This window comes from Aquarana catesbeiana, linkage group LG07 (assembly GCF_042186555.1).
Source record: "Aquarana catesbeiana isolate 2022-GZ linkage group LG07, ASM4218655v1, whole genome shotgun sequence".
NCBI classification, from domain to species: domain Eukaryota; kingdom Metazoa; phylum Chordata; class Amphibia; order Anura; family Ranidae; genus Aquarana; species Aquarana catesbeiana.
In genome coordinates, this window is record NC_133330.1 from 13,860,278 (window position 1) to 13,875,283 (window position 15,006).

Consider the following 15,006-nt stretch of genomic DNA (forward strand, 5'->3'; position numbering starts at 1 on the left):
TGGTGGCAGGCTGCTAGTGGCAAGTGGCACACTGTATCTGGTGGCAAGTGACACACTGTATCTGGTGGCAGGCTGCTAGTGGCAAGTGGCACACTGTATCTGGTGATAGGCTGCAGGTGACAAGTGGCACACTGTATCTGGTGGCAGGCTGCTAGTGGCAAGTGGCACACTGTATCTGGTGGCAGGCTGCTGGTGGTAAGTAGCACACTGTATCTGGTGACAGGCTGTCAGTGGCAAGTGGCACACTGTATCTAGTGGCAGGCTGCTGGTGGCAAGTGGCACACTGTATCTGGTGACAGGCTGTCAGTGGCAAGTGGCACACTGTATCTGGTGGCAGGCTGCTAGTGGCAAGTGGCACACTGTATCTAGTGGCAGGCTGCTGGTGGCAAGTGGCACACTGTATCTGGTGACAGGCTGTCAGTGGCAAGTGGCACACTGTATCTGGTGGCAGGCTGCTAGTGGCAAGTGGCCCACTGTATCTGGTGATAGGCTGCAGGTGACAAGTGGCACACTGTATCTGGTGGCAGGCTGCTAGTGGCAAGTGGCACACTGTATCTGGTGGCAGGCTGCTGGTGGCAAGTAGCACACTGTATCTGGTGGCAGGCTGCTGGTGGCAAGTGGCACACTGTATCTGGTGGCAGGCTGCTGGTGGCAAGTGACACGCTGTATCTGGTGACAGGCTGTCAGTGGCAAGTGGCACACTGTATCTGGTGGCAGGCTGCTAGTGGCAAGTGGCACACTGTATCTGGTGACAGGCTGCTAGTGGCAAGTGGCACACTGTATCTGGTGACAGGCTGCCGGTGACATGTGGCACACTGTATCTGGTGGCAGGCTGCTAGTGGCAAGTGGCACACTGTATCTGGTGGCAAGTGACACACTGTATCTGGTGGCAGGCTGCTAGTGGCAAGTGGCACACTGTATCTGGTGATAGGCTGCAGGTGACAAGTGGCACACTGTATCTGGTGGCAGGCTGCTAGTGGCAAGTGGCACACTGTATCTGGTGGCAGGCTGCTGGTGGTAAGTAGCACACTGTATCTGGTGGCAGGCTGCTGGTGGCAAGTGGCACACTGTACCTGGTGGCAGGCTGCTGGTGGCAAGTGACACGCTGTATCTGGTGACAGGCTGTCAGTGGCAAGTGGCACACTGTATCTGGTGGCAGGCTGCTAGTGGCAAGTGGCCCACTGTATCTGGTGATAGGCTGCAGGTGACAAGTGGCACACTGTATCTGGTGGCAGGCTGCTAGTGGCAAGTGGCACACTGTATCTGGTGGCAGGCTGCTGGTGGCAAGTAGCACACTGTATCTGGTGGCAGGCTGCTGGTGGCAAGTGGCACACTGTATCTGGTGGCAGGCTGCTGGTGGCAAGTGACACGCTGTATCTGGTGACAGGCTGTCAGTGGCAAGTGGCACACTGTATCTGGTGGCAGGCTGCTAGTGGCAAGTGGCACACTGTATCTGGTGACAGGCTGCTAGTGGCAAGTGGCACACTGTATCTGGTGACAGGCTGCAGGTGACATGTGGCACACTGTATCTGGTGGCAGGCTGCTAGTGGCAAGTGGCACACTGTATCTGGTGGCAAGTGACACACTGTATCTGGTGGCAGGCTGCTAGTGGCAAGTGGCACACTGTATCTGGTGATAGGCTGCAGGTGACAAGTGGCACACTGTATCTGGTGGCAGGCTGCTAGTGGCAAGTGGCACACTGTATCTGGTGGCAGGCTGCTGGTGGCAAGTAGCACACTGTATCTGGTGGCAGGCTGCTGGTGGCAAGTGGCACACTGTATCTGGTGGCAGGCTGCTGGTGGCAAGTGACACGCTGTATCTGGTGACAGGCTGTCAGTGGCAAGTGACACGCTGTATCTGGTGACAGGCTGTCAGTGGCAAGTGGCACACTGTATCTGGTGGCAGGCTGCTAGTGGCAAGTTGCACACTGTATCTGGTGACAGGCTGCTAGTGGCAAGTGGCACACTGTATCTGGTGGCAGGCTGCTAGTGGCAAGTGGCACACTGTATCTGGTGGCAGGCTGTGGTTGGCAAGTGGCACACTGTATCTGGTGGTAGGCTGTGGTTGGCAAGTGGCACACTGTATCTGGTGGCAGGCTGCTGGTGGCAAGTGGCACACTGTATCTGGTGGCAGGCTGCCAGTGGCAAGTGGCACACTGTATCTGGTGGTAGGCTGTGGTTGGCAAGTGGCACACTGTATCTGGTGGCAGGCTGCTGGTGACAAGTGGCACACTGTATCTGGCGGCTAGCTGCTGGTGGCAAGTGGCACACTATCTGGTGGAAGGCTGCTGGTGGTAAGTGACACACTGTATCTGGTGGTAGGCTGTGGTTGGCAAGTGGCACACTGTATCTGGTGGCAGGCTGCTGGTGGCAAGTGGCACACTGTATCTGGTGGCAGGCTGCCGGTGGCAAGTGGCACACTGTATCTGGTGGCAGGCTGCCGGTGGCAAGTGGCACACTGTATCTGGTGGTAGGCTGTGGTTGGCAAGTGGCACAATGTATCTGGTGGTAGGCTGCTGGTGGCAAGTGGCACACTGTATCTGATGGCAGGCTGCTGGTGGCAAGTGGCACACTATCTGGTGGAAGGCTGCTGGTGGTAAGTGACACACTGTATCTGGTGGTAGGCTGTGGTTGGCAAGTGGCACACTGTATCTGATGGAAGGCTGCTGGTGGCAAGTGGCACACTGTATCTGGTGGCAGGGAGCTGGTGGCAAGTGGCACACTGTATCTGGTGGCAAGTGGCACAATGTATCTGGTGGCAGGCTGCTGGTGGCAAGTGACACACTGTATCTGGTGGCAGGCTGCTGGTGGCAAGTGGCACACTGTATCTGGTGGCAAGTGGCACAATGTATCTGGTGGCAAGTGGCACACTGTATCTAGTGGCAGGCTGCTGGTGGCAAGTGGCACACTGTATCTGGTGACAGGCTGTCGGTAGCAAGTGGCACACTGTATCTGGTGAAAGGCTACTGTTGGCAAGTGGCACACTGTATCTGGTGGCAGGCTGCTGGTGGCAATTGGCACATTGTACCTTTTGGCAGGCTGTGGGTAGCAAGTGGCACACTGTATCTGGTTGCAAGTGGCACACTGTATCTGGTGGCAGGCTGCTGGTGGCAAGTGACATGCTGCATCTAGCGGCAGGCAACTGTGGAAAGTGATACTCTACATCTGGTGGCAGGCTATGGGTGGCAAGTGACAAGCTGCATCTGGTGGCAAGTGACAAGCTCAGGTCCCACTGATTCTGCATGATGGTGAGTTGAACTATTTCACTATATATTACAATGTGGTAACTGAAATAATGGAATTTGATCATCCTGACACCATATCAAGCATGGTGTCAGGATGATTGATTTTAAGTACTAACACCAGCCATTTGCCTGACAAATCACCTCCACCACCGATTTCCCTGCCAACCCCGAGACTACATCCCCCACCCTCATCTTTTTTTGGGAAGAGGGGGTTGTCTCTGAATGACAGTTTGGAAATGTGGTCTCCCTATGTTGCTGCTGGTGAGAGATCGCATAGCAGGTGGTATTGGTGGTGTTGCTGCTGCTCAGAGGCTGCACAGCTGGTATTACTGGTGAGAGTTTATTTAATTCGTTTTAGCGAAAAATTGTTTGCATTTTCATTTTGTTTCCATAAAAAGGCCCACCGAAATCCTCAGCACCAGGCCCATGATGCTCTTAATCTGGCCCTGATTGGGTGCTGCGCTGTAGCCGTCTTTCATCTACAGCGCAGATGCGAAGTGGTTAAGAACTGTCAGATGGCGGAGGTGTACTTTTCTTTTTTCGAGTTGGCGGTGATGTCGTGATTGACGTTGGATCTACACTGGGGGGGGGGCATTTTTAAAATGTTGTTTAACTTTTTTTTTTCCGTCTTTTTTTTTACACTATGCATTTTTTTTGGGGGGGGTGAGTAGGGTTCAGGGGGGGGGGGGCTCCTTCGTTCCCTCACTTTCCTGACCTGCTGGTCTGCATGCTCAGATAAGGGTCTGGTATGGATTTTGTGGGGGGGACACCACACCATTTTTTAAAAAACATTTTGGCGTGAGGGTTCCCTTAAAAAAACATACCGGATCCAAAGGGTCTGATATGGATTGGTGGGGGGGGGCACATCAGTTTTTTTTTTATTGCCGGAAATTCTTTTTTTTTACATTCAGCTGTCAGCGGGGAAACCCGATGACAGGTGATGACTCATCAGTTATTAAGGACGCGGCGGCCACTTGCTCCTTAATGCCTTGCCTACTTATTAATGTAAATAAATATGCCAGCCAGTTTATTAGCGTTTTTTTTGTGAATGTCCAAAAACTTTTTGAAAAACACTGAGCGGTATTTTACAGCATTTTTTAAAGCGGAAGTAAACTCATGGATGAAACATTTTTAAAAAACAGTTACATTCCCGGCATTTCAGGTATGCTAACTGTCACATTGGCTTCCTTGGCCGAAAACGATAGGAGGGTTTGCTTCCACCTTAAGGAGAAACGTACGGCTTTGTAAATGGAGCCCACTAGACTGATTCAATCAATATTAGCACAGACTTCACTTTGTTGGATATCTATAAGGACGCACTGTATAAAATACTACAATATACACGGGATTGTGGATTAAAGATATTAAGTTGCAGATGATATTCTATGTAATAAACAGTGTTAAAAGTAATCGAAAAACAGACTAAATGTCACACGAAACAGCGCTAATGTTGAGCAAGCTATAATAAACATGTGGCCAACTACACATGCAAAAAAGAAGTCCTTAAGAGGAAAAAGTGGTGTAGAGTTCAGAGTGCAGTTCATCAAGCGTTCATCAGGTGATGATGGAAACAATTCCTCAACGTGCACCTTCCACCGATCACTCCAAATTCCACCCTGTACGTACACACTCCCGCAGGGGGTTAAACTCACCAGAGCTAGAGAGTAATAAAGCATCCAAAAGAACAACACTTCACACCACCAGCTGCTGCTAACACCACTCCAGAGGGATCTCATATGTCCAGGGCTCACAGTAGGTCAAAAACAAAGAGAGAGGCGCACATAGCGTAATCCTGTTTATTAACTATAAACCCCTTACATCAAATACACACACCCCCCCTTCAATAAATATACGTACATCAATGTTCATAATATACTTGCAATCAATCAAGCAGGTAGTAAGGAGTGTAGTACTACACTGCAACAAGCCAATTCCGCTGCCCAGGAACCGTCAGCCACTTCCTGGTTGTGTAGTTGGCCAACTACACAACCAGGAAGTGGCTGACGGTTCCTGGGCAGCGGTATTGGCTTGTTGCAGTGTAGTACCAACTACACAACCAGGAAGTGGCTGACGGTTCCTGGGCAGCGGTATTGGCTTGTTGCAGTGTAGTACCAACTACACAACCAGGAAGTGGCTGACGGTTCCTGGGCAGCGGTATTGGCTTGTTGCGGTGTAGTACTACGCTCCTTACTACCTGCTTGATTGATTGCAAGTATATTATGAACATTGATGTACGTATATTTATTGAAGGGGGGGTGTGTGTATTTGATGTAAGGGGTTTATAGTTAATAAACAGGATTACGCTATGTGCGCCTCTCTCTTTGTTTTTGACCTACTGTGAGCCCTGGACATATGAGATCCCTCTGGAGTGGTGTTAGCAGCAGCTGGTGGTGTGAAGTGTTGTTCTTTTGGATGCTTTATTACTCTCTAGCTCTGGTGAGTTTAACCCCCTGCGGGGAGTGTGTACGCACAGGGTGGAATTTGGAGTGATCGGTGGAAGGTGCACGTTGAGGAATTGTTTCCATCATCACCTGATGAACGCTTGATGAACTGCACTCTGAACTCTACACCACGTTTTCCTCTTAAGGACTTCTTTTTTGCATGTGTAGTTGGCCACATGTTTATTATAGCTTGCTCAACATTAGCGCTGTTTAGTGTGACATTTAGTCTGTTTTTAGATTACTTTTAACACTGTTTATTACATTGTATGTAACGATTTTTTAAAACGGCTGCTTTTTCTGCCTTAGGGCTTTACACCTTTTTTGCATATTTGCAGATTGGGTTTTTCTCATATATATATATTCTCTGTTTTTATATATATTTTTTTGTCTGTATTCAGAACAGTATCGTGTCCTGGCGCTGAGTGGTGTATCTGCAGGCCTGGTGAAAACACCTATTTATACTAGATAATATTCTATATTGGAGCACGTTATTGTTTTTGGATTAAGATTTTGCACATAACTTCACTCATTTTATGTTTATTTTATGTATATTAGCAGCGCAGCATCACTTGATTCTATTTTACATGATACATAGTTGTTGGGACATCGTTTAGTGCTTTTGTGCAGCTATTACAATGTAATAATTACATGATAACTGTTTGCAAGGCACTTTTATTTCCGGGGGACCTCAAAGCACTTTATCTACAGTTGGGGCAGATATCTTGGGTGATTTTTGGAAAATGTAAACATAATTTGCTATCAGGAACTATCATTAAAAGTGTCAGAAGTCCCTCTGAAACCCAATGGGAGGACCACTGGTGAATGACTCGAGTATTATATCCAACAAGGTCAGCTGAGAGAAATAATCGTTTTTTTTTTATGTATTTCTAGGTTCAGCATAAACTTGGGAAAAGATAGTGATTGTAATTTAGTGATACACTTTGATGCTCGATTTGACCATCTTGGAGACAAGGGCAAAATAGTCTTGAACTCAAGGAAGGACGGTGTCTGGGGAACTGCGCAGAAGGAAAGCTTCTTCCCCTTCCAGACGGGATCAGACACCCAGGTACGTCTACACTGGGAGGGGCGGGACAAATGTTGGATGGGGCAAAGTTAAATCACTGTTCATATTGGACGCATTGAGGGGTTATTTACTAAAACTGGAGAGTACAAAATCTGGTGCAGCTGTGCATGGGAGCCAATCAGCTTCTAACTTCAGCTTGTTCAATTAGGCTTTGACAGAAAAAAAAAAAAACTGGAAGCTGATTGGTTTCTTTGCAGAGCTGCACCAGATTTTACTCTCTCCAGTTTTAGTAAACCCCATAAAATTGGCCCTAGTATATGTATGAATGTGAGTTAAGGACCTTAGATTGTAAGCTCCTTGAGGGCAGGGACTGATATGAATGTACAATGTATATGTAAAGCGCTGCGTAAATTGACGGCGCTATATAAGTACCTGAAATAAATAAATTAATAAATAATATCCATCCACGAAAGGTTCAGTAGGCAGCCAGTGATGGCTCAGGTGAAGGGTATAAAGGCTTTGCTATGATGGTCGCCCCTTCAGCTCATTCCATGAAGGATGAGAACCTCCCACATAGGAAGATCCAATGGATTCCATCATGCTGCCATTGTGTGCCATGATATACCACCTAGTGAATGGTTGCTGTTGGTCAGATCACTGATTGTCAGAATTATCGGCTTGTGAAATTTTTCATGTAACATTTTATTTCTATTTTGTGTATGCGTGTGTTATTGGAAATGTTCTGTTTGTGAGACGATTATTATAGGAAGATGGAATGGGGATCAGCAAATCCCTGACATGGAATGTCACTATAAAGTCCTCTGTAGAGACTCAATCTGGGGAGTAGTGGGGGGGCTGGCCGGGAAGTAAAGCTCATCACCATCATGCTACAAATCCGTTATGGAGAGACCAATGTGTGTGTTGGGGATGGGATACAGGGGGGACCATTGTCGGTGCTGGGGATAGAATAATGGAAAGGATCGAATGTGAATGCCAGGGGAAGGATACAGGGGAGGGTCCAATGTGGGTGCCAGGGGGGAGGAGTACAAAGGAGCTACCAATGTGTGTGATGGGAAGGAAAACAGGGGGATACCAATGTGTGTGATTGGGGGGGATACGGGGAATGGATATTACTGCTGATGAATGCTCTGTTCATCTACATTTCTCTCTGGGGGCAGAATTCCTCAGACACTAAAAGTGAGAAGGTTTAATTCTATATGGGGTAGAATAAGAAATAATTGACCCAGAATAACGGTATTCTCACCAACAATTCTCATTTACCCCAAGCCAGCCATAGTAGATGGGACCCCTATCAAGGACACATATGAATTGGAGCCATGGCTGGGATGGTGGCAGATGTGGCCCTTATCAGGACAGGCGTGTATTGGGGTCCCTGAAAGTGGGAGATTGTTTTTTTTGGGGGGGGGGGTTTTGTTTCTTTTTTTATCAGTATATAAATAGGTGTAAGAATTAGATACATTGCAGACATGGTTTGTTCCTGGTGATCTGCAGATAATAGACAAAAACAGTATTATTGAAAATAACAACCGAGAGGTATAACATTCCCTTGTATTATACAAACATCAAATGTTAAGCCCAGCCCCCTTTGACATGAAGCCCTGCCCCCTAGGATTCACTGTCTAATGCCAGATCCTCAGAGCACAGTCGAGCCTTTGGTATGTTTGTGGTAGGGGTAGGATAATGGAAAGGCTGCTGTATTCTATGCCAGCTACATTTCTCAACCTTTTTGCCCCATGGGAACCCTTGAAAAGTGTTCAGGTACCAATTCATTGGTAGTCAGTGGAATAAAATGCCCCTTTACATTGGTGGCCAGTAGTAAGAATACCCAACTTACAATGGTGGTCAAAATTCCACTCTTACAGGCAGCAAAAAGATCATTGGTATCATGAAGCTGGCCCCATCAGGTGGTGTTGGGCCCCAGAATAAGCAAGCACCATAAAATGGGAGGTTAATCAGCCACAGCTCAATGGATCCCTAGAAACCTCTGAAGGAACCTTGGGTGAAAATGGCCGGCATACCAGCACTGCAAACTGGCCAACATCTATTGATCTCCTGAGGGCTCCAGTCATTATTCTAGGTGACAGATACACCATCAGAGACCCTGTCACTAAATCATTCCAGCACAGAAGCACCTCCTTCCATTTTTCCTTTCCATTAACAATTTTCTGCAACACATAAATGAAGAATACATAAGATAAGTTACATACACATATCATCTTATGGAAAGATTTGTGTTGAAAAGAACAGTATGGTGGTGAAGTCTTTGTCTCTATGGCCAACACTCATTGACTTTGTATAGCCCAGCAAGCTGACACTGTGCCACCTCTTTTCTTACAGGTTTCCTTCACGTTTGAGCAAGACAAGATCATCGTACATTTACCTACCGGAAGTCCTCTCTCATTTCCAATCCGCTTTCCCATAACGGACATCACATTCCTATCTGTGGAAAACTTTACGCCCAAGTCCATCACACTAGATTGAAGAATCCCGCAACAGAGGAGCCGCCTGTCCCCACGTGTCCATATCCAGGCTCTGTGAAATGGCCATAGTGGACAGAGAAGAAAAAATTCTTTAATCCTCCTTTGTAACCCCCTCCCCCCTCCAATCTGCATTCTTGCTGCTCATGTAGACATACATTGTGCTTTGCTCAGTTCATTTACTAGAAATTCATTTCATCCACATTTTAAAAAAAAATCCAATGAGCTCTATTGTGTTTGATCATACCAATCAATTTATTATTTAGTGATAATGACTTTGTATTGCTTTCTCTGCTGCATAGCGCCCCCTGCTGGAGGTTTGTTGTATTACTTATAAATGGCACACAGTAACCAACAGTGTGTTAATGCAACATTTTCTGTCTGATTTCTTATATTTTCCAATAAAAATCTTTCTGATCTTTTATATCATTAAATTTTTTCTGGCTCCAGACTGAAAGTTGTATACAGATATTTATTCCAAGCTTTAACCATAAACTTTCAACAATTATATGGAGAAAAATAAAAACTCTATGTAAATTACATACAGGAAAAGAGCAGCTGCAGTGGATTTGCCCAGTATAGGCAGTGGTAGGGTATTGGTAGTAGTTGTGGCAGTGAATGGAGCAGCTTTAGTCTCAGTGTAAGGATAATAGATTAGACGCAGGGGTCTCCAAACTTTCTAAACAAAGGGCCAGTTTACGGCCCTTCAGACATTAGGGGGGCCAGACTGTGATGACTGGGCGTAGAACAGGTTCTGATGTCAGTGGGAAAAAACAATGCCCTTTCTTTAGTGTCAGTGGAAGCAATTGTGCCCCATTGTTAATGTCATTGGGAGGAATAGTGCCCCATCATTGGTGTCATAGGGAGGAATTGGGCTCCATCATTGGTGTCATCGGGCCCCATTGTTGGTGCCAATGGTAGAAATTGGGCCCCATTTATTGGCGTCTTTGGGAGAAAATGGACCCCATCATTGGTGTCATTGGGAGGGATCACGCCCCACTGTTAGTATCAGATGATGAAATAGTGCCCCAAGGGCTGGATAAATGCAAGCAAAGGGCCGCATCTGGCCCCCCGGGCCGCAGTTTGGAGACTAATGGATTAGAGTGTAATAGATTAGGGGTAGGTAGTAGTAAAAACATAGAAAGAGTAGTAGTAAAGTGGTAAGTAATGAGTAGTAGTAGTAGTAAAGAAGGGGTAGCAGTAGCAGCACTGTATTGTTTATAGGTAGTAGAACAATCAGAGTGGTATTAGCTGTAACAGTTGGTGTCACAATACAATAGTGGGAGTAGTAGTATTAGCATAGCAAGGGCAGAGGTAAGGTGGGGAAAGTAGCAGTTGTAGAAGCAGTGGGTGCAGCAGCAGCATAGACAAGGTAGTGGTAAGAGAATAAGCCCCCATTCACTCCGGTGTGACCGGTCCAAATCACATGACAAGTCGCACGCTGCTGTCAGCAATGAAACTGTTCAAATTGGTGCAACTCTGACTGCGCGGTGCCGATTTGAGAAGAAGTTTCCTGCATTATTTCAGTGCAGGAACTATTAGTTCAGTTGCGACTTGCATAGACCCCTGTGCATGAAGTCGCACAGATGTCAGCAAAGCCACACATGAAGTCGCACTGATCGGTGGCTTTGAAATCACGCGGAAGTAGCGCGATTCCAGATTCCAAAGCCGCATTCGGTGTGAACCGGGGCTGACTGTGTTGATGGGGGGGAGTCGAGCATTTGTCTTTCCTGTAAACCATGGATGGAGGACAGAAAGTCGCACCGTCTAGGACCGGATTTAGACAGCTAAAGGGCATTGCAGCCATATTAGTGCACTTGCAAATACATTGACCTGCGGCTTTGTAGTCGTGCGACTCCAAGTGAAGTCGCACTATTTTGCAGTCAGATTCAGTGTGAACGGGGGGGCTAAATATTTGTAGAAGTGGGTGTGGTAGTCATAATATAACAAGGGTGGTGGTAGGAGGACAGGGGGGGCTCCAGTCAGTTTTTTTTTGCAGGTGCTAGGGGGTAAAATTGGGGGAGCGAAGTCTGAAATTCAACAAAAATTAAACGCTGACACCACAAGCCGCATTTGGACTGAAAATAAGACAATTATTGTCTTAAACGGTGATAAAAACCGTGCAGAATAATCCCTGGAAGACTGGACACAAAATGGAACGTCATGCATCGTACAATCTCAGGAGAGAACATATGAAAACAGCAGAGGAGAACGTAGTCCATTGAACCCGAGAGGATTCTATTTTATGTCCAATCATAAGCATTAAAGCAGAGATACAGCGGGGTATAGAAAATAATCACCCCCTTTAAAATAATCACATTTTGTTGCTTTGCAACTTATAACAAGTGAAAGATATAACACCAACATGTCAGAAATACATTTGAAAGAATTCAAAAACTGAGTTGGAAAAAGGACCCCCCCTCCCCCTTTGTGTCAGTATTTTGTTGAACCCCTTTGGTTTATCTCCAGCTTTTAGTCTTGTGGGATTTTTTCTCTACGAACTTCACACATCTAGACTTTGTAATATTTGCCCGCTCTTCTCTGCAGAACTGCTCAGGTTCAGTTAAATTTGATGGTGAGTGTTTATGTACGGCAGTCTTCAATCATTGCACAGATTTTCAATGGGGTTTAGCTCTGGGCTCTGACTAGGTCATGCAAGGACATCCCCTGCATTCCCCTCCAACCACAGTGTGCTCATTGTTGCTGTGTGCTTGGGGTCATTGTCATGTTGGAAGGTAAACCTTCTTTCCATTGACAACTTTCTGGCAGAGGGCAGCAGAATTTCCTCAAGAATTTGATGGATTTTTTCCCATTAATTTTTCCTTCAAGTCATTGACAAGTGCTTCAGCCCCTGCTGCAGAGAAACACCCCCATAACAGGATATTACCACCCCCATAACAGGATATTACCACCCCCCATAACAGGATATTAACACCCCATAACAAGATATTACCACCCCCATAACAAGATATTACCACCCTCATAAAAGGATGTTATCACCCCATAACAGGATATTACCCCCCCCCCCCCCCATAACAGTATATTACCACCCCCATAACACGATATTACCACCCTCCATAACAGAATATTACCACCCCATAACAGGCTATTACCACTCCCCATAACAGGATATTACACCCCCCATAACAGGATATTACCACCCCCCATAACAGAATATTACACCCCCATAATAGGATGTTACCACCCCCATAACAGGATATTACCACCCCCCATAACAGGATATTACCACCCCATAACAGGCTATTACCACCCCCATAACAGGATATTACCCTCCATGCATTACTGTAGGAAAGGTGTTATTTGTATGGTGAGCTGTATTGGATTTCCTCCAGACATATCGTTTGGTGTTGAGGCCAAATCATTCAATTTTAGTCTCATCTGACCAGAACACCCTTTTCCATGTGGCCTCAGAACCTTCAAGGTGTGTTTTGGCAAAGCTCAGTGGTGACGGCATGTGACCTTTCTTGAGGAATGGCTTTTTTCTTGCACCCCTTCACAATTGGTGATATTGTTGTCACACAATGACCACTCTTTGTCTTGGTAGCCTCTCTGACCAGTTTCCTCCTGGCTCTTTAATACAGTTTGGAGCGACGTCCTGATCCAGGGAGTGTCTGTGTTCTACCAAGTCATTTTTAGGAGGGGAGGTGATCCTTTTTCCAACTCAGTGATTCTGTTTTTGAATTTTTTTTTCATCAAATGTAACTGAACTTGAGCAGTACTGCAAAGAAGATCGGGCAAATATTGCAAAGTCTATATGTGCAAAGTTAACCACTTGCTTACTGGGCACTTAAATCCCCCTCCTATCCAGACCAATTTTCAGCTTTCAGCTCTGACGCACTTTGAATGACAATTGCGCGGTCATACAACACTGTACCCAAATTACATTTTTATCATTTTTTCCCCACAAATAGAGCTTTCTTTTGGTGGTATTTGATCACCTCTACGGTTTTTATTTTTTGTTAAAAAAATGTAAAAACACAGAATTTAAAAAGAAAAAAAAAAAAATTTTTATATATTTTTTTTTATATATATATTTTTATATTTTGTTATAAAAAATTTAAAAAAAGGTAATTTTTCTCCTTCATTGATGTATGTTGATGAGGCGGCACTGATAGGCGGCAGTGATGGGCACTTATGGGTGGCAATAATGGGCACTGATGGGTGGCAATTAGGGATGAGCCGGACACCCCCTGTTCGGTTCGCACCAGAACTTGCGAACAGGCAGAAAATTTGTTCGAACACGCGAACACCGTTAAAGTCTATGGGACACGAACATGTATAATCAAAAGTGCTAATTTTAAAGGCTTATATGCAAGTTATTGCCATAAAAAGTGTTTGGGGACCCGGGTCCTGCCCCAGGGGACATTTATCAATGCAAAAAAGTTTTAAAAACGGCAGTTTTTTCGGGAAGAGTGATTTTAATAATGCTTAAAGTCAAACAATAAGTGAAACAATAAAAGTGTAATATTCCTTTAAATTTCGTACCTGGTGGGTGTCTATAGTATGCCTGTAAAGGGGCGCATGTTTCCCATGTTTAGAACAGTCTGACAGCAAAATGACATCTCAAAGGAAAAAAAGTCAATTAAAACTACTCGCGGCTATTAATGAATTGCCGGTCCGCCAATACACATAAAAGTTCGTTGATAAAAACGGCATGGGAATTCCCCACAGGGGAACCCCAGCCAAAATTTTTTTAAAAAAATGGCATGGATCCCCCTCAAAATCCATACCAGACCCTTCAGGTCTGGTATGGATTTTAAGGGGAACCCCGTGGCAAAATAAAAAAAAAATGGCGTGTGTCCCCCTAAAAATCCATAAAGACCCTTATTTGAGCACGCAACCTGGCAGGCCACAGGAAAAGAGGGGGGATGAGAGAGCGCCCCCCCCTCCTGAACCGTACCAGGCCACATGCCCTCAACATTGGGAGGGTGCTTTGGGGTAGCCCCCCAAAACACCTTGTCCCCATGTTGATGAGGACAAGGGCCTCATCCCCACAACCCTTGGCCGGTGGTTGTGGGGGTCTGCGGGTGGGGGGCTTATCGGAATCTGGAAGCCCCCTTTAACAAGGGGACGCCCAGATCCCAGCCCCTTAAAATCCATACCAGACCTGAAGGGTCTGGTATGCATTTTGAGGGGGACCCCACGCCATTTTTTTTTTTAAATTTTGGCTGGGGTTCCCCTTAATATCCATACCAGACCTAAAGGGCCTGGTATGGAATTTAGGGGGACCCCCGATGTCATTTTTTTTTTTAAATTTTGGTTCGGGGTTCCCCTGTGGGGAATTCCCATACCGTTTTTATCAATGAACTTTTATGTGTATTGTCGGACCGGTAATTCATTAATAGGCGCGAGTAGTTTTAAATGACTTTTTGTCCTTTGAAATGTCATTTTGCTGTCAGACCGTTCTAAACACGGGAAACATGCGCCCCTTTACAGGCATACTATAGACACCCCCAGGTACAAAATTTAAAGGAATATTACACTTTTATTGTTTGACTTTAAGCATTATTAAAATCCCTGCTCCCGAAAAAACGGCAGTTTTTAAAACTTTTTTGCATTGCTCAATGTCCCCTGGGGCAGGACCCGGGTCCCCAAACACTTTTTATGACAATACCATGAATATAAGCCTTTAAAATTAGCACTTTTGATTTCTCCCATAGACTTTTAAAGGGTGTTCCGCGGCATTCGAATTTGCCGCAAACACCCGAAATTTTTCGCTGTTCAGCGAACTGGCGAACAGCCGATGTTCGAGTCGAATATGAGTTCGACTCGAACTCG

At 45.9% G+C, this 15,006-nt stretch overlaps 1 protein-coding gene across 1 annotated transcript in view; it reads left to right on the forward strand.

The window, feature by feature from the left end:
* The window catches only part of LOC141102698 (galectin-1-like), a 34,097-nt gene extending 24,466 nt beyond the window's left edge, over positions 1-9,631 (forward strand). The window contains exons 3-4 of the mRNA XM_073591618.1: positions 6,577-6,751; positions 9,068-9,631. Coding sequence (XP_073447719.1) covers positions 6,577-6,751; positions 9,068-9,211 — 319 coding nt within the window. The 3' untranslated portion in view covers positions 9,212-9,631. The remainder of the gene's footprint in view (positions 1-6,576; positions 6,752-9,067) is intronic.
* Positions 9,632-15,006: the final 5,375 nt, after the last annotated feature.